This window comes from Symsagittifera roscoffensis, chromosome 6 (genome assembly GCF_963678635.1).
Source record: "Symsagittifera roscoffensis chromosome 6, txSymRosc1.1, whole genome shotgun sequence".
In the NCBI taxonomy this organism is placed as follows: domain Eukaryota; kingdom Metazoa; phylum Xenacoelomorpha; order Acoela; family Convolutidae; genus Symsagittifera; species Symsagittifera roscoffensis.
Genome location: NC_087067.1, coordinates 54344641 through 54370137, shown reverse-complemented (window position 1 = coordinate 54370137; position 25497 = coordinate 54344641). Strand labels below are relative to the sequence as shown.

Here is a 25497-nt window from a genome sequence, read left to right as displayed (position 1 = left end):
CAATTTTTGGTGGTTTTCGAAATAAACTTTTTTGGTTATGATTAGAAAAACTGTTGTCGAGTGTGCCTAAATTACAATTACTAAAAAGCCCTAATTCTAGCCTTTAGTTGAAGTTCTCATATCACAAAACGAAAAAACAACGACATAGTTCCGCAACCAAAAATCAATGAAGACACGTAAAAAGGCAATCGGAACAAAACGATTAGTCTTGTTACTGTTACTGTTAGTTGTTAGAGACTGGAGAAGTAAGTATTATCCAAACAGCAGTGGATTAAAGATGAGGGTCCCACTTTTTAACCACACGTTACTTAACACCCAATTTTTACACCCTTTACTTTATAACCCCGTACCAAGATAACCCCACACCAATTTTACCCCCTTTAAAGCCTATAAATTGTTTCAAATTAAGTCCTTTTTATAAGTACAGGAATATTCCAATTAAGTGTACGAATTGAGGCTTGAAAAGCCAGTCTTAATTCACTTGATGCCTCTAGCATCTTAAAAGTAATTGCATTTCGATAAGTTAGAGAAATAATCCCTCATTCACGCGTTTAAAACAGAGATAACCGACATGGTGCTAATTGAAAGCAACACAGGAATTTTATTTAAAAAATGTACGTAAAATCTTACTGCCTTACACTTGAACGATTGTTTTACCATTCTATTAGCTAAAATGTTTGAAGCCTCCTTCCGTTTTACTTACCATGCAAAGACAGACAAATATTAGTGGTATCAGGTCACGAGTATTATCTTGAACGTACTAACTTTCGGTTGGCTGACGGAAATTTCTTGTTCTTCATATATATTTTAAAACTAAAATAATGTTCGTCAATTTTTTTTTGAGAAAAAAACGTCTCCTTGCAGCCTTCCGAAGACGTAAAAAAACGCATTGACTTGACTCGCATTTGAAAATACTGCCTCTAGCAATTTGATCCCGGAACAATCGCTCCTTTGGTGGGATGCTAGGCTGTGACTAGGGGCTGGCAAACCCTTCAGACATTGCGTTGTATGCCGACAGTTCAAAAAAAATAACAAACATTAAATGGTTTGAAAAATTAGTTAAGTTTTAATTTAAAATGAGGAACACTTTTTCTACAATTGATTGAAAATTAGTCAATCCTTTGAAGGTGATTTCAAATACAAAATTTGAGCATGTATCCGGCGCTTCGGATATTCCTTCTTTTCAAATTTATTTTTTTTTGTTGGAGATCAATTGCGACTAACCAAGTTTCGTCGGTTTGTTGACCATTTCAGAAGGTTTGTTCCAATGCTGATCTCCTGTTAGCATTTGTTTTTTGGTTTGAATTTTTTCGATAGACCTATTTTTGAGTTTTGCTTGTGCTTAGTTTCAACAGCTTCTTTTAAAATCAAGATTGCCTCGATCAATGCATCAATAATTAATCCGCTTGCTCCGCCAGTTATTCTCAACTATGTTTTAGGATGTTTTGCTCTAGAAGTTACTGACCATTAATATTCCGTTCTTATTGTTCCGACTTTCGTAATGAAAATAACGGAATAATTGTGCTCAGGGTGGTAAATTTAGACATGTGCCGAAAGGGAACTTGAAAATCATATATTGTTTTTTATGTTCTAAGCTGATCAGTGGTGATAGTTATTTCTTTTTCTTGTGCAACTTTTTATTTTTTTTTGGATTTTTTTCCGTAAATCTAATAGTCACTTAATGTCAAAGAGGTTTTTGTTGCTAAGATTTTTGCCTCATTTTTCAAAATTTAGTCATCGAATCAAAATTGCGTCGATTATGGAAAGCCGTAATGCCCTAAGCTTTTCAAGTGAAATTACATGGTTATTTGTTATGCTGTCAATGAAACTGCTAAGCACTAAAGCAAATTTTTGTTCCGACCGTCTGAAAATGGGGAAAAACTCTGTATTTGGGAGTGTTTCAATTTTTTATTTTTGTTTTCCCCGCACAATCAGGTGCCTTAATTAATTATCGGAAGGGATCTAGTGATATATAATATTTTGCAGTCATTTCATACAATATTTTTTTTTAAGACTATGGTCGGAAAATTCTGTCTACTTGCGCAGTAACCGGCTATCCTTATTTTGCTTTTGTATTTGGTTTCCATTCAATGTTATTTTGCCAGTTTTGTCTTAAGTTTTGTCTTAAACTTAACCGTTTCATACTGAACGAGTAGCATATGTGAAACTAGCAAAACTGAAAGATAGAAGGTTTTTAATTGAGCACTTGCTAAATCAGATATGGCTTCCTTAGAGAAGAGTGGAATAATAAGATTAGGTAAGATAGGTTGGCACCACCAGTTCAGCGATGTTTTTCACACAGGCGAGTGCTGATTGTCGAACACTCCCCACTGTATGTAGTTCTCTGCGTAGTTGATGGAGGCTCTGAAGTGGGAGTTGTCGAAGAAAGGAGCGGTGTAGTCGCCTACTAGAGAGCAGATGGTGTCTGTGCTCTCTGTCATGTACAGTCTTTTGCTCCTCTTTTTGTAGCTGTAGCAGAAGCGACTGTTGAGCAGCCAAGTGGGAGCCAAGTCAGGTCTGTCCAGTCCCAGCTTCCAGGCTATGTTGCATCCCCCTTTGGTCCTGGAATCAGTGTGATCATAGAGTGGCGCAGAGTACTGGTTAACCACAGTACAAACTTCTCCATTTTTATGGTCTGCCAACCCGCACTGGAATGTCTGGCCGACAGAGCTGAAATTGAAGCAGAGCTTGACTGTCTCTTCGAACCACGCCTCCGTTTCTGCTGGGACAAACAGTCCCCACATCATCTGACAACCCCCCTGTTTTCTGCTCCAGTCCTGATACATTTCCGTGAACTGATTCAAAGGCGCACAAGTAGGCTTAGCTCCGCTGCAGTACTTTCCAGGCACGTCGTTTGCATACTTGAAACAAATCTCAGCTTCTTGCCACCATTTAGGAGCAGCCAGGCTGTATTTGAGGGCATTAACCCAGTGATTGGCCAAAGTGTGCTCAATTGACTTTTTCTGTCTCAGCAGTATCACTTCCTTCTCGATACTCTTTAAGTCACTGGCCCTCCCTGAATTCTGATACTTCCCAATAGCCACTTTCAGTCGACTCTCGATATCCTCTACTGATGCTCTGTCCAAATGAGCTTCAACTGCTTTCCGCACTGATTCCTTTTGCCTCTCGTCAGATATTAGATCGTAAATGGGAACCAGCTGACCTCCATATACCCACGGACTATCCAGGGCAGTTGTGAACCACTCATTCGTCTCTCCTCTGGCTAGCAGCTCTGTTCGACCCCCGAACACTTCATAAGTACGAGTAGACAGGGTATCAAACTGATCACCTGCTGCAGTCACTTCTGGGTGTCTTTTAAGAAGAGTCTCGTCGAACCATCTACTGAAGCTTTCCACACTGAAGGTCTCAATTTGGGATCTGTCGTACATGTTCTGGAGACTCCTGTCAATTGTGAACATGTTCTGTACAAGGGGTCCGAATCTGACTGATGAGAAGAAATGGGTTCCGAAGGTGGCAATGAAGCGCTTGTATCCTTCAGTATCCGAGTCGAAGTCTTTGTCGATGTTGTCAAGATACTTTTGCACAATGGCACTCAACTGCAGCTCCTGTTTAGGCAGCAGGGTTGCTTCTGAGGACAAAACGGGAGAGTGGACCATCGCAATTAAGTTGGTGGCTGTCTGCAACTGGTCACTGATTGAGCTGTAAGTGTGAGTGCGAGCAAACATCCCGTTCTCGTGTGTCACTCCAACAGTGGCAGCCAAGAACTGTTGCAGTTCAGAGTGTGAAGTGAACGAGTGCACCTCTTCTTTTGTCATCTGCACCCTCTTGTTGTCCACATTCCACACCTGGTCAGCCACCTGTCAAAACACAATCACCACAAACTAAAAGCCAACTACATCTTCTTGATAAAACGTTTCATGGTCTCATTTTCAAAATGGGCCATTGAACATTTTTGCAATTTTGTGCAATTTATCAGAGATACCAAATTTTTTGTACTCTTTTTGATTTTTTGTTACTCTTTTCCAGTATGGTTGCCTAACATGAACTTTGGTTCTTTTCTTACAATTTACACTTTTAATCTAGTCTACATTGAGCACACCTTGTAAGTTTTGGAGTTGAAAGAGTTGGTCCACTCATATCCAAATGTGCAAGTCAGGTTAACCACTGGGCCCTTGATGGCGGCAGAATTCATGCCAACATCAGAAGAAGAAGAAGAAGACTGTGCAAATGAGCTGAACAGATCCAGTCGTGTGATATCCACCCCTCTACCGAGGAAAGCCAGACCGCCAGAGGGGAGAGTGTAACAGGGACGAGGAGGATCGATTGAGTGCACAGGAGCAGAAGAATGGCCGCTCGGGGGGAGTTGTTGGGAAGACATGAAATCGACTGCCGGTTGTCTTGGATCTGGGTCTTGACTGGACTCCCTGTCTGGAATATGCGTGAGCCATTTGGACTCTGTAACGCCCCATTTCAACGCAGCTAAAGTAACACAAAATCTAACTCGTTAAAACTGGTTCGAATGTTTTTTTTTTAAATTTTTGCAAAATAATTTAATATACATTCACCTAGAAGAACGCTAAAATTTACAAGCTTCATATCCACTGGTAGAAATTAAAATGACCTGCCTCAAATAGTTGAGATTACGGAATAGTTTCTAGCATTCTTGATAAATATCGGAAAGAGTTGATCATTAAACAGCATTAAGAAGATAAATATAAGTATTAACTAATTGCTTGGTAACTAATGCTGACATTTTTGTTAAGTTTATATTTTGAACTTTGAAGTTCGAAATTTGAAGTTATCTCGAAAACTCGGATTCAAAATGAAAGTTTTTAGTAGTAGTGTAAAAGTGGCTAGTAAAATGACCACTTTTAACCCCCTTTTTTTCGTGTGCCTTTGCAATGACCATTTTTGAACCCCAAAGGGGTTAAATCTCCTACTTTTTCGGGCACCCATGTTTTGAGGGGTGTTGAAATTGGTCATTTGTCGGGCACTCTATGGAAAAAAGTATAAAACAAAATTTTGGTTGCTGCATGTTTTCCCTTCTAAAATTTGGGGGTATTGGCTTGCTTACATGTAAATGAGGTTATATACTTATCATATGCAGCCCATTGAACCTAATGCAATCAAAATATGTTGTATATAAGAAAGCACCTGGTACTTTGATGCTAAAACTTGGTCATTTTTTCTCAATATCTTGTAGTTAATGTCAAATTGGTTTCAGCGAGAGCGTTCTATTTAAAAGTTTGGAGCGCTATCAGTTATTATCATAGACTAACCCTTTGCTCAACAAATTAAACTTTGAGTTTTGTCACATAAGTCTATTCTTTTGATTGTTTCCCTGGTCATGCTGTTGCCTCTCTATCTACGGTGGCCTTTTTGACCCAAATATATGATTCCTCGTGTACAACTAATTGTGCTTTTAATAAATCGATTTTCTTTCAAAATATGTTTGAGGTGAACCAAGCTTTGTTATTCACGCTCTGATCACTAGCAGGATCAAAACAGTTAGCATCATACTATATCCTCTCATTTTTGTATCGATATTTCTCTTCTCCATTAACAAGACTTGTTTTCGAAAAACCGGTAGTTGTTTGAAATTGTTACATGAAAAATCAAACCTACCATCAACATTCGACCTGTCTCTTTGGATTCATCGCGATGACAGCTGTTTCACACTAAACAATGCTCTCGCACCAATTTGGCTACAGCAGTTTCCGAAATGATGTAAGTGCCTTTTTGTAGGTTCAATGCCATAAACGTCAATCGTAAGTGTTATCGTAAGCTGGAATGACTAATATCAATTTATCTCAGGTTTGTTTGTCTATATGATTGATGAATTAATTTATAAACCATTTAGAATACACGTAGATTGCATTAAGATTAAGTTTATTAAGTTTTTGAGCATTTTCGGAACATCTGATGAAAGTATAAAACTGTTAACAAGATGTTTAATCTATGTTTAAATTGTCTAAATTATTTGCTTATACTAACCGATTTGATCGGAGAACGTTTCCTTTTTTGGTATTTACTAGTTATAATAATAATGAGTCAAATTTTTCATGACATAAATTTAGCAGAAACCTGTTATGGAATGATGAGCGATAGTGAAGATATTATTAACCTCGACTCTATCGAGGACGATCTAGCAAAAAGGCGATCAATGAGATTGCGGGCCCTAAAGTTAGATAACATCTGTCTCTAGCGTTTTGAAGTTGGAAACAACTTAACAGAAACTCACTTTCCTAATAATTTGAAAAATCAAAAACCATTTTTTTTCGATTACATACATTTTAAGGGGTAGTTATCTGCTAATTAGCAACCACAACTTTTTTCTCGGTTAATTCATATCATAAATTATAGTCGATCTGGTCCTAGAGTTAAAATAATAATAGAAAAGAATAAACGTTATGCACAACTGTTGATCTATTGTTGACTTTTATCAATTGGAGGGTATTTGTAGTTTATTAACTTATTATTTTCCTGTCTTACAAAATTTAGCTGGGAGGTAGTGGAGAGAAGATGAAGAGAATTTAATGACCGCTGCTCGTGGACAAAAAGGGTACAATGTCCAATTGCCGCTGTCTGTTGAGAATTTGTCCGACACCAGGGTGGTTGCTCTTCGAGTCCGTTTTAGATTAGTTTATTTAATTTAATATATTGTCCTAGTTAAACTTATCAAATTTTGACTGACACTACTAAAATGCAAAATTACCAAAAAGAATTTTTAAGTTTTTTTTGGCCTAATTAGAATTATGAAAATTTTCCAATGGAAGTTAAACTTGTTTCATTGGACTAATTTTGACTGACATTGGGTTAATATTGTTGAAATAGAAGCTCTTCTGTTTTACCCGGAGTGATTTTGACCGTAATTGGACAAAATTTTGTTAAAATTGAAATTCATCTGGCTGAATTGAAATTTTGAGTGAAATTGGGGAATTTTACTTACTTTTTTTCCTTATTCAGCTTATTTTAATGTTTTTTTTTAAGTTTCAACCTAAAGTTATAATATGTCCAATTTTTTTTTCTTATAAGTTATTACAAGTTAAACTAATTAAGTGTTGAGTGACACTCCTAAAAGGGAAAATAGGGAAAAAGGGATAAAACTTAAAATTTTATCTTATAGAAAAACAAATAGGAGACGGATAAGAATGTTTCAGCCCTCTGTTTAAGCGTAAGAAATCATGCAGAGTCACTGAAAAATGCACGTAGGCTCATCCGAAACATTTTAAGTCTGATTTTACACTTCAGTCCAATTTTAATGATATTCAGGCCACTGCACCTGCTATTAGACTTCAACCTGCTTTTATTTTTATCCTCCGATTGATTAAATAGGCATTTGCGTTTTTATTGATTTTTTATATAAAAAAAATCAGCATGTAGTTTAACTGGAGGAAACTCATAATATTTTTTTCTGCCTTAATTAATTTAAGTTTCAGAGCAGTGGGGCATTTGTCTATTTTCAAAGCCAAAGCAAGAGACACATTCTGCCTGACTGGCGACGTGCATAATTACTCAGTTCCCTCGCTTATCCGTTGAACTTCAATAAAAATCGTTACCTTTTCCGAGGCTAATAAAACTGAAAGAATAAAAAAAGTCCGTTCAGAATTCTAGGAATTAGTTATTTGGATTTGATTTTTAACGTTTTAAGTTAAGTTGTTCAGTTAAAATCTGAATCAAATAATAAATTTAAGAAATGCATTCTTAATTTTAGGTGTGAACGAATTTAAAATCGAAAAGAGTCCACTTGGATCTTATATAAACCATTAAAACAATAGCGTTTTATTTTAGTCTAGCATTTCCAATACACCAACTCACCCCCTTGATTAGATGAAAGGTGTGAATACAATCCCCCAAATAGGCATTGCTTAAAGCATGAATCTAATTATAAAATAACATGTTTAAGATTAAAGAGAGCTTCAAAACAAAAGTAAAACGTTCAAGATGTTAGTCAGACAAGGTTTCAAGTTTCCTCTCTAAGGCCACATTAAGTCTCTTAAGATTTTTATCTTTTTTTCTGCTGCCTCTAATTGTTTATGCAGTTCATTTTTCGCTCTTCTGTCCTTTCCCGGAAACGCTATGATCCCGCTGAATGGTTTTCCAAGGTTAATAAAACTGAAAGAAAAAAAAATCCGTTCAGAAATCGGAAAATTAGATATATATTTTTTTGACTTTCAACGTTTTAGATTAAGTTGTTCTGTTGAAATCTGAATCAAATGTTAAGTAAAAAAGGCATTCTTGTCTTAAATTGTGAATGACTTTAAATTAGAAAATAGTCCACTCGGATCCTATGAAAGCAATTGAAACAAAAGCCTTTTATTTTAGTGTAGCATTTCCAATACTACAGCTCTACAGCTAATTAGAAAAAACGGTGCCTAATTAAGTTGCATACAGTTAAAATGATAGAAATTTGGTGCATTTTATACCAGTAAAAGTTTGAGTTACTCATTTTTCATGGCAGCTAGAGAATTATGTCTTCTTTTTGGATTTTTAAGAGAAAAGGTTCGATCGTGGCAAAAATAAATGAGTCTTTTCCTTCCTCCGGCACGATTACTGCTCATAAGCCCCTCGGATTTAAAAGCACTTAAATTCTTTCCAAAATTGCTGATTTTTTTATTTTAAAAATAAGAGTGTAACTGACCTGTCGATGTTTTTTTCAGCATGTTTGACTTTTGCAGTTTTCTCGTAAAAAACCTTCAAAATTAGAAACTCTTGATTTCAGTTTTCTATAAAAAAAATAAGGCCAACAGTCTGTGTAAAAGAACAAGGAATAAAAAGTTGATTGGAAACTTTTGAAACTTTCTTCTTTCGAAATTCGAAAATTTTATCAAGTTGAAGGATTTCGAAGGATTTCGGCACCTTTTCTGTGATATTATCTAAATTATAGAAAACTTGAATAATAGGAAGTTTTTTTCATTTCGCTGAGAATTCAGAAAAAGAACGTCGATTATTGAAATTAGAAATCATTCACTTTTTTCGTGACTTTCAACATTTTTGCTGTTCGGTAGTGGAGTTTGCCTTTCTTGTAACAAAGGAAATGATGTGAACTTAAAAAGAAATCAAAAGTCAACCGCGAAAATTTATACTTGAGCGTTAACAAACTTATGAAAGTCACTTCGTTCTTTTACAGTTTAAAACTGCATTGCAAATGAGCGGCTTGATTGGCTGCTTTGAGACAAGTGATCATTGCGTGCCTGCTAACTTTTTCTAGTTTTTATGAAAATTTGCTGTTTCCATAACCCATTGGTCGCTTGCCAAAAAACCAAAGCAGGGCAGTTTTATTAAACAAATGCTTTGTTTTGAAAATGGTAATGTAAAATTTTTGAGAAAAGTTCCAAACTGCATTGTAATCAAACAATGTTCTCAAGGTCAATCATTGGACGTTTTTTGATACGAAAACAATATAAATTCGACTTAATATTAACATTGTTCCAATTTTGATGGTAATCATACTTTAATCAAGAGCTTTGAAACTTATTGAAATATGAGATTATTAGTGCTCGAGGTTAATTATAAGATTATGGCTAAATCCAGAATCAGATCTTGTTGACTTGTTCCATTTTTTGCAAAAAGTGAATTAGTCCTTTTGGAACCTGATCTAAACTATATTTTATGATTGGATAAATTAAATGTTTTACCAATGTAAAGTATTTAATATTAACCAATCATGATCCATCTAACTAACAACCCACTTATTTGTAAGTGCTGAAGTTACTTGTAATTTCAGCACCAGAGAGATTTGAATTTAACTTAGAAATTAGTTGGACTCTCCCGAGCACTTCAGCAGCCGCAATAAACCAGTATACCCTAGATCTATTGAGCCTAGCAGAGACTAGTTAAACAACCTGAGACTAGATAGTATAAGAGTAAGATTAGGATCGGTATTAGACTAAGAAGTTGCACGAATCTATCCGGCCGAAAATAAGATAGCGTGACGAGCAGACGGTGTACCCTATCCGAAATTACTCTATGAGTTATACACCCCAGTCCTAACTCATCTGGTGCGACCATAAGTCTCGAACAAGACCTTACTAGATTAGAATTAACCAAAAATAGATTAGAAATTAGACAAAAACATTTACAAAATGTTATACGACAATAATTTAATTGAAATGTCTCTCCGACTCAATAGATCAGAGCCAATATTCCGAACCATAATAGAACTACCCGGAATTGGAAGAAGACATCGAACCAAAGACGACATACGACAAAGTAGAAACTTGCCGTATAGTTATATGATAGTTCGGCAAAAGCCAGAACAAACTTTTATATTTCGAATACTACTTGCAATGAATTTAGATTTCCAATTGCAAACATAAAACCTTGAAGTTAATCTTCAAAATCATTTCAGGCGCTAAACAAAATTAATATTATACAATAACGATTGATAAAAAGATCTAAGATCGTTTTCCTAAAACTCTGCAGTATTATACAAAACATGTTTGAAAAATATTTATTGGAAAATAAAAATAAAAATTAGTAGCATGACAATAAATGGTTAGTAATCATAAATCATCTTGTTGTTCCAGCTTCATCACCTAAAACATAACAGCAATCATCAACTCACTAACATCATAAAACACTAAATCTTTCCTTTACACACATTTAAAAATTTATCAAAACTCAAATTCACTTAATTTTAAAACCAGATCATCAAGGCTTATCCTTGGATCTTAAATCATTTTCTACTTAATTAAATTTCAAAATTGATCATCAAGGCTTATCCTTGGATCAAACAGAACAACTTTGTTCTCCCCCACCCACTTAATTAGTGTCTAACGACCTCAAACGTCGATTCACTACCCAACCCTCTCTAAAAACCCAGGACTAATAGAAATTTTTACACAAAACTAATCATTCAAATTAGGATAAACAGTGAAGAACTTCGGTTATTCATCCTTCACTTGACCCCCCCTCTTACCAGACCCAGGATAAATCTTAGACTTAGTAAGTTTAAAATAGTATCTAACGAACTACTCGCGTTCTAATTATACCTGAACCTTGTGGATCGATTTACTATTCTCCAACCCTTGAACACAATCACTACCCCTAAGTAAGATTAAGTAAGTTAACACCTTAGCTTATACTAGTCACGAGAAAGTAAAAATCATTCTTCGGAATCGATATACTTTTCTCTCCAACCCTGAACAAAAGACCCAGGTTAAGCTAACCAAAAAATCGTAAGGACTAATAGTTTAGGTAATTAGAATTCACTTAACAACTTTTTGCATCCGTCATCCTAAACCTTATGTCATTTAAAAACCTAGGAAATAAACAAACAATCATTTTACACAATTGTGAAATAGATAACAAAAAATACGACCTTGTAATCACACCTCATACACAAACAGTTGGATACATTCGAACAAAACGACAAACACTAAAGAGAAAAATAATGACTAAACAAAGACAAATAACACGAAAAAGATTTTCAAAAAATCGAAACGCATTTTCAGAATCAGAAACCAACAGTTTAGACGAACTTTACAAACTAAAAGAATCAGTAGATAAAAATTACCCACTTCACGATCAATTATATTTTTCTGACTCAGAAACAACTTCAAATTCATCACAAAGAGGAAAAAGAAGAATAAAAAAGCAGTATAAACACAAACCAGTACATCTATACAATTGGAATCAACCAATTCGACACATTAATAATTACATATTAACAGTCATCGAACGAAAAAATGAGTTCAACGCACACCCCAGGTGACGAAACTCCAGATGATGATGAAATCTTTCCTTTTATAGTAGACGCAGATACTGATAGAGGACAACACATATTTTGTCAAAATTTACTCGTAAACTTATTTGAACCCGGAATCAGCCCATGTAAAACAGAGTTCCCCGATGTAAAAATCAAAAGACAAATCATAGATCACTACTTAAAAGATATATGCAACATAACACAACAGTATGGAATCTACTCTATAGAATTCATCTCACCAAACCATAATAATAGAACATATACAATTCAAACAGACGATCTTGATTTAGAATTTTCAAAAGTTTTTTCAGAATATATAAAAAGCATCCAATACCATAACTCACAAAGAGCAAACTCCATTTTCACCAATGAAGTTTTCGCAATAATATATAGTTATATTTCAATATTAGAAAATGAACTCCCATTAACAAATGTCTCACCGACAGAAACATCTAAACATTTAAGAGTACGACATGAAATCACACTACTCTCTAGTTATTTAAACATCATTAAAGAAAATTTCACGAAAGACGACGTTTCACAACATACCAAACACGATTTACAAAAAATTTTGGCATGGTTCATAATAGATTATTTCACACACAATATTGATTTAATTGCACAAGCAAGAAAAAATTTTAGACCCCAAAATTCGAACGATGATACCGCTATCACAGAACAATCAGATTATGTTTGGGACCCCGAATGGTCTCATCCCGCATTTATAAGCTTTCCACAATCAATCTCAAGTCAAGCAATAGGTACAATATCTTACATAAGAGATTATGTAAGAGTAATACCATTAACAATTGATGCAACACCATTAAACTATAATACATTTTTACCCGATACACAAAATAATAGTTTAAACTCGACAGTCATACACAACGAAAACCTCAATGGAACTAGGAATCTTACTCAACAAGATATCCAGACACCATCACACTTCATAAATGAAGAAATTGTACACACAACAACTACACAACAAAGTATTTCACCAATACGCCCAAATTTAACAACACCAAGAAATACAAATCCTTCACAAACACAGGTAACCTTACAATCAACCGTTAAACCTTCGGTTGCTCCAAAATATTCCCATATGGATTACCAAACATACAGACCCATGACAATACCATCAAAAACACGCAAAACATTCACTAGAAACAACTTTGCAGACCATAATTATAATTATACACATCCATCAAAAACAAATTATCAACCACAAAGGAATTTTAATCAATATACAAAACCTCGAAACTGGGATAACCCAACGGCCCAATATAATTCCAAAAATTTTCAACCAAATCCTCCACAGGATCGCAGTGAAAATTACCCATTTTTTCAACAGAATAAAAATAAAAAACAAACATCTTATCAAATGGATTATTTATCCTCAGATGACGATTTTTTACAACCAGATATATTTGCACAAAATACTCAAGAATATCGTAGACAAGGAATACAGAAAACATGTACAAACCATAGAAATTTTTCTCCACAAACAATAGATGCACAACATCAACAACCAATTCAACAACAAAATCTAATTAATACACAATCTTTTCAACCAATTCAACAACAAAATCCAATGACTGCACACTCGTATCAACCATCACAAATGCAAAATGAAATACCACTCCCATATTATCTCCAACAACATGAAATAACAAGAAACCAACTTTCAAATTTTTCTCAAATGCCAAATGCAGCAGAATCACTACAAATGACAATGAATCCATACCTAATGGGTGGATCATCAATAACATCAAACAAACCTTTAATGGTTTTCACAGGAACAGACCCTGAATACTCTGTAGAAGATTATTTAAATGCAGTAACAGCAAACCTGATTTTAAATATTGGACCTGAACCAATTAATACGCCACTACATCAAAACTGGATACATCGACGCACAGCGTTAATACAAACAACCTTAGATGGCGCAGCCCAAAAATGGTTTTCAGTACTACCTCTAGAAATAAAATCAAACTGGAAAAGATTTACACAAGAATTTTCAAAAATGTTTGACTCCGAAAGAAACAAACAACAACAAAGAGTTTTATGTAATGAAATTCGTAGATTACCAAACGAAACCATCAAGCAAATAGCAGTACGAATCGAAACACTAGTTCGAAAAGCATACTCACTAAATAGACATGACTATAAAAACACAAAAATGACAGAAATCTTAATGATGACCTTAACACCACAATTAAGGAAAATAGCAATAAAAAAGAGAGCATCCCATCCTTCTTCAATTCGAGAACCCGATTTAGATTTTCGAAAACTAGTAGACAAATTAGAACAAGCAGAAATCACGATGAAACTAGAAGAAACGGAAAATCTGAAATTACAATACGTTAACAGAATTGAAACGACTCCCACTAATATTAATAATATACAGGAATCAGAAACAGACCTCGTTGAAAAAATCACTGAAATACTCAATATTTACGAAAAGAACCCGAACTTTAAAGGCAAACCATCTTTCAAAAAATGGTGTAATTATTGCCGACGATACGGACATAGTATTTCCGAATGTAGACAAAAACAGCAAGATAGTCAAAATAAACCTCAAAAATACAAAGAACCAAATAAATCATTCTATCAATACATGAAAAAAGATCAAAATCTACCGAACAAAACAGTCCACAGCAACAACAGTTCAGGAAAACCACTCCCGAACAATACAAATTATACAAGAAATCAATCCCCATATAACTCAAGTTATAGAGGAAGATCACCAGAACGAAGAAACACGTATAATTCATCACAAAATCACTACAATAGACCAAATAGTAGAAATAACTACTCCAGATCAAATTCAAATACACAACGATTTGTTTCTAGATCTAATTCCCAATCAAGAAATAACTACTATCCAAACAATCAATCACGAAATTCATCATACAATAGGAATAGAAACTACTCCTATAATCGAAATAGAAGTTATTCAAACAACCGAAACCAGAATTACCCGAACAATCGATCAAGGAATAACTCATATAATAGATCGAACTATAACAGACCAAACAATAATTACCAAAACAGATCGCGAAATAATTCACAAAACCGACACCCAAGTTATAATAATCGTTATAGAAATTATTCCCAATCACCACACCGGAATAATAATAACTATAATAATTCTAATAATCGCCACAGAAGTAGTACACCTAAACATCAAAGGCAAATCAATCAAGTACAATCTAACCCAGAAACAACATCAGACCCTCCAGGTATTGATAACACAGTAACTGATGCGTTACAACTCAATCAAATAAACTGTACATCATCAGATTCAGAAAGTGATACTGAAAACACTCTTGCTATCAATATGATAAAAGTCGAAAATGACTATGAATCTGTCATATATGAACAACCCTTTCCATCACATATATATGAAAATCAATCAGAATTTCTTCAAAATTATTACACTACACCCATAAATTCCACACCAACGACGCAAGAAACAAACGAGATTAACACTACAAATCAAACCAATAAAAATACCAAAACAAAATGCTTGAATACAAACCATATTTATCAAAATATACAAAAAGAACAACCCAAAGAAAAAATTTGGACAATACCATTTCTCTTAGAAAGCCCAAGAAATAAAGAATTTCAACCACCAGACCTTGAAATAGATTTTTTAATTGATTCAGGAGCAGAATCAAACATAATAAACATTCCCACATGGAATGAAATAAAAACTTTACATCCAAAGCTAACACCTCTCGAAACCTCCAGTAAGTTAGCAACAGCACAAGGATCAACATTGATAAACTACGGAAAAATCCAATTATTTCTCCTCCCTACCAGAACAATGGAGCAAAGCAAAATTTTAAATAAGCCATTTAAACAAATATTTCATATCACTGATATTAAATATAATATCATTGGAATACCATTTATTTCGAAGTATATACCAACAATTAACATACTAAATAGTAAAATATTAATCAAAGATAAATATACAAAAACAAAAGAAACATCCTTAACATTTTTTCAAAGATTAAATAAACAACCACCATTCTTTTCAAAATTTTATCCGATATTTAACCAACAAAGAAAACACCTGAAACCACTATCAGGAAACATCTATAATTTTTCAATCAAACAAGTTCACCAATATGATAAAGAACAAAACAAACAAAAATTTTATATGTCAGATTTTGAATTCAAACCTATTCATAAATTTTTCAAAATCACAATCTCTTCAATAAAATATTTGAAAAATTCGAATTCCGATATCATTTCCTTACATGTCTATAATAATACACCTTACCAAGTAACATTACCTTTAGGACTTTTAGGGTATTGTGAAACCAACGCTACAATATCACCAATTCACAAAAAAGCCTATCGCGTAAATAATATACTCCAATTACTAGATATTTGCCAATCTACAATTCTTAATGAAGAATTATCTATAAATAATATAATAAGTAACGAAAACAGAAATACGGATTATTTCACAAAAACTCCATATTTCAAACCTACATTCAACATCAGTAACTACACAGAGGACCAACAAAAATTTTTAACAATGTTTAATTTCCAACATTCACAAATAACACAAGACGAATTCGAAAAGTTAGCCAAACAGCTAATTAAATATTCATCAGTCTATGCAACATCAAAATTCGATGTTGGAAAAATCAGTTCATCACTACATCTCCCGTTAAAACCAGACGCAGTTTTCAAAAAACAGAGAGCAAGTAAAGTACCAATTCACTTACATGATAAAGTGAACAGATTACTCGATATTTTAGAACAATACAACATTATATCACCAGTTAATAAAGAAGAACAACCAAAAGGCAACACATTTATCAACCCCGTTATCATTCTAGCTAAAGGAGAATCATTAAAAATCGTTCTCGACGCTAGATACCTCAATTCACTCATAGATGAATCAAAATGTAATTGGCCCATTGAACCAATACAAGTTATTTTAACAAAAATAAACGGCAAATACTTTACAACCGCCGATATGAATAGTGCATACAATCAAATGCCACTAGATGAACAATCACGACGTTTAACACAATTTGTTATCGGAAACCAACAATATGAATTCAACCGCTTATTCTATGGAATATCCATAGGACCAGCAGCATTTTCAGCTTTTATGAGCAAAATTTTTAGACCACTAATACTCAAGAAAAACGCAATCACCTATCTAGACGATGTTTTTATGCAATCACAAACAAAAGACGAAATGTTCGACGTTTTAGAAAAATATCACCAAATACTTCAGAACGAAAATCTGAAGGCCGCCCCCGATAAATCACACTTCTTTTTGACAAGAGTTAAATTCTTAGGACATAATATAGAAAGAAAAACAATCACTCCATTGAAATCACGCATTGACGCTATTCAAAAACTTCAACCACCAACAAATAAAAAGAAAATCCAAGAATTCCTTGGAATGTTAAACTTTTTAAGTAAATATGTTTATAAAATGCAATTATATCTACGACCATTTTACAACATCCTTAGACAACAAAATAATTTTGAATGGAATACAGAACATCAAACACGATTTGAAGAAATAAAGAAACTTTTAACTGAACAAATTTCAAACACAATTCCAGATTCAAATCAACCATTTTATGCAATGTGCGATGCTTCCAACTTTGGCATCGGTGCAGCACTATTACAATCACATAATGGTACAAATAAAATGAACCTCATATCAGCAAATTCTCGATTATTCACTCAAGCAGAGCTACGACTCTCAACTCTAATGAGAGAATGTACAGCCATAATATATACACTGACAGAATATGAATTTCTGATACTTGGATCAAAACATCCAACAGTTTTATTCACAGACCACAAACCAATCATTTTTCTTTTCACACAGAAATCTAACCCAAACCACCGAGTTTACAGATTTCAACTAATTCTAATGAAATTTCCAAACTTACATATAGTTTGGACTGCAGGAAAAAATCTTGCATTACCAGACACCTTAAGTCGAAATACACCACCTGAATTACTTACACGAAAAACAACAGTTGAAATACCCAAAAACATAAAATTCTACCTTGCAGAAAACGAAACATCACCCCGATTGGAATGCAAATATGCAGTAAAAACTGATATTGAACAATCACAAATAAATAATTTACAACATTTCCCACTTTATCTAGATTGTCAAAATAATCATTATGAAGTTGATTTACTTGGAACATCAACTTTCAAACCAATCCCATATTCTCAATGGATAAAAAATAACACCCAACAAAAACGAACAAAACAACACCCACCTAAAAAAGACCATTTTCCACTAATTGAAAAAGAAAATTTAACTGATAAAATAAATTTATCAGGACCACAAACAAATGATTCAAAATACACAATAAATCAAGTTTTTGACCTTCACGACCCACTTGATACAATACCCTTATCTAAATTCGAAATTGAAAACATTTTTCTCCCCCCAACAGATACGATTACAATTTCAACACTGAAACAATATCAAAATCTTGACCCGATAATTAGACAACTGAAATCATGGCACAAATATAAAACTAAACCTATCAAAGCAGATTCAACCATTCTAGGAAACAAAACACTCCTCCGATACTTTCGCAAATTTAATTACACAACAATTAATGAAACTACAGACCTTTTAGAATACAACTTAAACGAATCCATAGTCCCCTGTCTCCCTGTAAGTATGATTCTTATAGCTTTTAATATTTCACATACACAAAATATTAAAGGACACTCTGGATCAGAAAAAACATATTCAAATTTTATACAAAATTTTTACTTCCCAAATGCACCAATTTGGATAAAAGTACTATGCAATGATTGTATAGTATGTCAACTGAATAAACCTTACCCAAATCAAAAACAAATAGCACAAAAACAAGATTTTAAAGGACAAAGTTTGTACTTTAATCACCGTATCTCATTTGATACTAAAGGCCCAATTTCACCCTCATCAGAAGGAAACTCCTACATTATGGTAATTGTTGACGCATTTACACATTATGTAGCACTTAACCCAGTACCACATTGTAACGCTTATTACGCTTACACAACACTCTATGAACACTGGATAGCAAAATTCGGACTACCAGAAATTTTAGTTACAGACAATGGTACAGAATTCATAAATAATGAAATAATAACACTATGTCATTTATACAACATTAAACACAAACCACGTACATCTCATGCACCTTGGACAAACGGCTTAGTCGAAGGTATGAACCGTTCACTACAAGAATATCTTAGATGTATCATCAACGGAAATGATACAAAATATACCGAATGGTCAGCAGATGTAAAATTATTTCCCTTAGCATATAATTCACAAATTACGACAACTTTAGGAATGTCACCATACGAAATGGTTTTTAACCAAAAGCCACGCAAACCAATAATGTTTACAGCAAATTCCCATAAAAACGCACAAGGTTATTGTCAACCAACTAAAGACTCAATTTGTTATAACCTCCCATTACATACGCACGATGAAGATCATTTTCATCACCCACAAATTCTTAAATTAGCCTCCGGTACACACACCGAATGGATTCTAAATAGAGATAAGAAACACAATGAAATTTACCAAAAAATAACGAAAAAGTTATTACAAAGACAAAACATAAATGACCAAATCAATTCACGTTTTACACCAGCTTCCGATTTAAAAATTGGAACATTTGTTTTAATACCTAATTTTAATACTCAAAAAGGAATTTCTAAAAAATTACAACCCCTCCGAAAAGGACCCTACCAAATAATTGCAAAACCCACTGATGTCACATATAAAATTACCGACTCAAACAAAAAAGAAATCGTTCAACATCGAAACAACCTATTACCTTATTACCCAAAAGAATACGCACTCCGCGAATTAACTCAATTATATTCTTTCACAGGATTAAAAATCATTCAAGACGAACCACATCTGAAAAACACAGAACAAAATGATAACCCCACCGAAAATCAAAACACAAAACCAACCGCCACCAAAAACAATACACAAAACCATAAAGAATCTCCAAAACTAAGAAAAAATAGAAAAATGACAGAACAAATAATACCCCAAGAAGAAATAGACAAATCAGAACATAGAAAAACAACAAGACTCCGAAATCAACCACGTAAAAACTACAAAATGTTCATCCCCCAATCTAAAATACTAAAGAAAGTAGAATTTAAAAAGTAATTTTAAGATTTTATACTTCATAATCTTGAAACCTCCGTAACATTTTTCATTTCAATTTTTCAAAATAACATGCTCACAAGTACGCAATAATTCTAGTTCAAAATATACCAATAGGATTCATCCAATCCGCCACCTTCTCTAACTCAAACTAAGACCAATTAGACGAATAATCTAGAACTCCAGGCACATCTCTAACTATAACTTTACAACCTCCAGGTCAAAAATAAGCAAACCACTCCAACTTGACAGTTAAAATAAATATCACCATAATACCGTACCCCTCCCTTATCTAATAACCCAAAGATCAACAATATTTCCCCAACTCAGACCACGAATACCCCCAAAACAAATTTGATAACTTAGCCTAAAGTAACAAAATGAAGATTTTAATTAGCCTAAAGTATAAAAATCTCACCATACCCCGGATCATTTGACAAACAAAAATAAAGAAAAAGACGACCTCCCAGTCACCATGAAAATTGCCCCCAACAATTTTTTACAAAACTCAACCCACTTGTCAAAAAACTAATAAATAATTCGACCACACTAGAAAATCGCCTCAAACAGCAAAAAATATTCGACCAAGAGATCATTTCTTAAATGCTTTTCTCTCAAACAGTTGCTCAAATACTTATAAATTTTAAACATTTTTTTTCAATACTTGAAGCTTTTATAATATTTCTTTTTGATATACTTGAATATTTTCTAATAATCCTAATCATTTTTTGTAACATTTTTTTAATTTTCTACACAATACTCGAACTATTCCTCCAACTTTCCAAAACCCTTGAATATATCCACAGGTACGATTTTCACAACTTGTCTAAATGATACGAACAATTTTCAGTAGAACTGATATTTTTTTATTGTTTGTAATTTTCATAACATTTTTATCATCCCTCATTTTGACCATATGTAAATGTATAAAGAAAGCAATCATCACATTTGCCCTAGCAACAATTTTTCTAATTATTTTTTTGGAAGAATATTATAATAAACATAAACCTTCCCACTAAAGTAACAATTCAAAAATCCATCAAAAATTGCTACCCAACAGTCACAGAATCAGTCTTCACCGACAACATCCCAAGATAATCCAACACCACCTTCAACTACTCAAAATCCTCAAACACCTACACGAATTTCTTTTCAAGACAATCCATACACTTTTGAAGAACGGCACGCTCGTTTATCTGAACCACTAGAACCAGTTCAACGACAAGCATCTCTAAGTGAACCAACATATAATCTTTACCCAACACTACCACAAGAACTAAGTAGAATACGAAACCTTAGTCAAAACCAAAACACAACAGAAATAAATAGACAAATTATACATCCTCGACGAAATAGAAATTTTCAAACTCCCCGAGTTCATTTTGACATACCTCAATCCCCATCACAAACCACTCCAGAAAACACCACTGGTATCACACCAGAAACTCCTACACTTTTTTCACAACGTAGCACCTCAAGCTTACCATCAGATTACTTAGGTTCAACACCAACATCTGAACAAATACGTGAAAATCCTTTTAACCCCACAAACCAAACATCACGACTGCCATATTGGACTACACATTCATTTACACAAGGTGAACCAAATTTAGTCAATGACCCCATAGATATTTCTACGGATACAACAACATCCTCATCACTACCAGAAACATTATCACTACCGTCAACACCATCAATAAGCCAATTTTCACCACTACCCTTTAACTTAAATTTTCCAAATAATCTCGACGCCAGATATCGAGAACAATCATCAATAAATATTCCTTTAAGACTAGATTGGAATACATTCACAGCACCTCCACCATTATTTGGACAACATCAAGAAAGTAACCGCCTTCATAACTGGGCACTTAATAGATTACAATATCGCCAAGATATTCACAACGATATCCGTGATCACAATATTCAAATACTCCAACAAAACAGTTTACAATTAAAGTTTGAAATCACAGTTAAATTAAACAATATTACACAACATCCCTACCCATTAAATCCACCTAACATAACAGCACAATCACTACCACCACCTTTTATAACTACTGAAGTAATATATAAATACGACAGATATACCAAAAACACAATCGGTTACATTACATTTTATAATCCATACTCAGGATTATCATACACATGTATATTCTAAAATTATTAAATTTTCTCCAACTCCTTTTTCTAGTAACCTCAAATCAAAACATAAACCCTTCCCCTCGTACAGGACCACAAGATTTATTAGTAACACATTACGATTGCGAAGAAAATGAACAAAAAACACTACACAAATATGCAATAAATCAAGTATCACAATGTGAAACAGAACCACAAGCTATAGAAACCACAGATATAATAGCAACACTCTATTCAAAAGCCCGAGCAACAACAGTTACAGGTTATAAATTCACAGCAACATTTTCCGAAAAGAAAGTACATTGTTCACAAGTCTCGAACGGAAACAAAAACCGACTTGACCATGAATCATTCTATCAAAGTAATATAGAACGTCTTTTACATCTCAATCCCGACGATTGTAAAAATGAATTACTTAGACTAAACATCACACGAAATAAAAACTCCCAAAGAAAGTTAGTAAATTTTCAAGTTTTTTCAGACTCTGTACATCAATCACAACTTGAAAGACACCAAGGACATATAAAACTAGACGAAAAATACCCGTATAACGGCGCACACGGACGATTAACCTATGACCTACATGATAAACATTGGATACCACACATTGGTATAAATAACCCATCAAACTGCAAAGCAGACACGAAAAATAAAGGATACCAAGAAATAATGTTTTTCGATTGGAAAATACAACTCGAAAAAATACAACTCACACGAGATTTATCTGATAATACAATGATCTATCAAGGAATCCGACTACCTTGTAAAAATGATCAAGGATATTGCGACCCTACAACAAGAACACAAGCAACAATTGTTTGGTTCCCCGAAGATACATGTACAACATTTCAAGTAGCAAAAATACACGCTCGTATGATAAAATTTCACGAAAAATATTTTATACAATCAATTCCATATGAACAAGTCCATCCATCACGCAAACTAAGTTCCGATTTTAGAAACATAGACAATATAGAAAATAAATTGACACGTTTTCAAATATATCAAGAAACAGAACTTGCATGTAAATACAGGAATCCACTTCACAGAACACAATACTCTGAAATATTAGTTGAATATGAAAAAGGATTCGACATGACCACTGGAAAAGTAAAAATCGACCCATATGCCACAGGTCATCCTCTAAACGAAGGAACATCCTATATACCAGTTAATTTTGAAAAAAGCAACGGACAACCTGGTGGACATCTAAAACCTTATGACACCAGAAGCACACGCTTACAAGAACTATCACTAATGAATACTACATATTTCGGTAATATCCACTATGATATTCATTTGGATATGAAACTAGACTATACAATTAGCCGCATTTTTCAAGAAATGTCACTCTCCGAATTAGAAACACTACACCAACTATGTGAATTAGAACGAACACAAATATTACAATCACTTGCACTAGCAGTATTAAAAATACCCTACGCAGGATACTTATTATCTGGAAATAGATCAAATTTTTTAGACTACGAAGGAAACATCTTATGGTTTTATACTTGTACTAAAAAAGTATCACCACTATACGTTTTTGAAGATAAACGATGTTATAAAAGAATCCCTATCTTTTATAAAAATAAAGTACATTTCGTGGATACACTTTCACGAAGAACCTATTTCTGGGATACCGCAGTCCCATGTGGATCAGAAAATAGCCACAATGTAGTACAACTAAACCCTGATGAAAATAAATATTACCTTCTCACTCCATACCCCACATTAATGCAATCACTCAAAAAATTTTCACCAGAAAGCATTCGCGCTATTGCTCGAAACCCAAATATAGACTTACAATCAATAGGAATCTATTCAAAATCAGATATTCAACATCACATTAGAACACAACAATTCCAAGAATTATTAACACAAATGGACACTATACAAAGACAATCAATAGACCAAAATTTACGCAAACTTGCAGAAACCGCAGGATTTGCCGATATCTACACGCAAGACTATAGCGGATATTTTAAAGACATTAAAGATTATATATATCTAAACGGCGAAAAATACCGTCCCCAAGATATATCACCAATCAACATTTTTAGCTTTGTTACACTCAAGAATGAAATCCTTGATTTTCTAGGATGGCCCTACTACATCTTAGAAAAATTGACTATTTTATACGCAATGTTTAACTTTATTGGATTTCTTTTCTCACTCTTAAAAGGAATCTACAATACATGTGCTATACACACACAAGTAAACAGACAAGCAAGCGTAGCACGCATACTCTTTGCAGGATTTTTTGGAATTTTTTCCACATCCATAAACAAAATTCTTTTAGACGCACAAATAAAAGAATATAACACAAAAATAACAACACGACAAAATACATACGACGAAGAACATAACAATGTAGACATAACGCCAACGGCACCACAATTACCACCCCTACCAAATAACCATCCACTATCCCTAGTCCCACGAAATTTTCGAAATTTAGCAATCACACATAATCCAAATTTTCGACTCAATACATCGCAAAGTCCCGTCCAACATATAATGACACATCAATCACAAGATGATAATACTTATGAACAAATTATTGAACAGCCCCATACCACCGCTTTTCAATCTCAAAATAATAATTTTTTTAGCCCACGATGAGCCGCCAACTTGGATCACTACACCGATCAAATTCCCATCCAACCAATCTTACCTCTTCAATCCCAATCATACCACTTTTTGCTTTTCCGCCACCCGATTTTCCATCTAGCAATGTAACATCAGGCATGAATTCCGATACTAATTCACACATTTCAGTTTTATACTCCATTTCACAGCTAAATAACCCGAATATTGAAACCCCCGATGAATTCGCCGACTCAGAACCATCCCCATCCAATAATTTTCATAACCCTTCTAATTTTTCTCAACCTCCTTTTCAACCCATATTGTCAAATAACCCTGACCCAATCACTCCCACACCCTCTTATGCTTCCCAAGTTACCCCAACCTACTCCTCATACCATTCTGACCAATCATCTCCAGACACCCCCCGAATCTCCCCAGAGCTAGACAATTTTATTACCCTCCAACAACAACCCTACCACCTTAACACCCCGACCATAAACCAAATCTCCTCCACTACAAATTCATCCAATCCCCCTACACCCTCTTCAAATTATACTGAATCATTAACACCATCATCCACATCCACTATATCTTCACTAAACACTAATAGAGCTTACCGCACTTTTAAAAGAAAGTTCCCCAACCATCCTTTCCCAGCAAAACCAGGAACAGCCCGTGAATACATCAACCACCCCCAGCATACTAACACCAAAGAATTTTTAGCTATCACTTTACCCTCATTTCCACAATACACCTTAAACACCCCTCATGACGCTAACGAAACACGCAACTTTGTAGACGAATACGTTTTAATGCCCACTCTCTCTTGGACCTCATACTATCATTTCACTAACCCTCTTTGCTTACCTTTAACCAACACTTCCATCGATAC

At 34.0% G+C, this 25497-nt stretch overlaps 1 protein-coding gene across 1 annotated transcript; it reads right to left on the bottom strand.

The window, feature by feature from the left end:
* Window positions 1-2177: 2177 nt before the first annotated feature.
* Window positions 2178-4652, bottom strand: LOC134847663 (perivitellin-2 67 kDa subunit-like). Its single transcript, XM_063864826.1, has 3 exons — window positions 4527-4652; window positions 4061-4440; window positions 2178-3818 (listed from the first exon to the last, which is right to left on the bottom strand). The coding sequence occupies exons 1-3, from the start codon at window positions 4555-4557 to the stop codon at window positions 2295-2297; spliced, it is 1935 nt and encodes a 644-aa protein (XP_063720896.1). The 5' UTR covers window positions 4558-4652; the 3' UTR covers window positions 2178-2294.
* Between the last annotated feature and the right edge of the window lie 20845 nt (window positions 4653-25497).

Coding starts and splice junctions, on each gene's coding strand:
- LOC134847663 (XM_063864826.1), bottom strand. CDS start 4,557: ATGAAGCTTGTAAATTTTAGCGTTCTTCTAG. Junction 4,441..4,526: donor AAATTTTAGCGTTCTTCTAG/GTGAATGTATAT, acceptor GTGTTACTTTAG/CTGCGTTGAAATGGGGCGTT. Junction 3,819..4,060: donor TCAACTCCAAAACTTACAAG/GTGTGCTCAATG, acceptor GTGTTTTGACAG/GTGGCTGACCAGGTGTGGAA.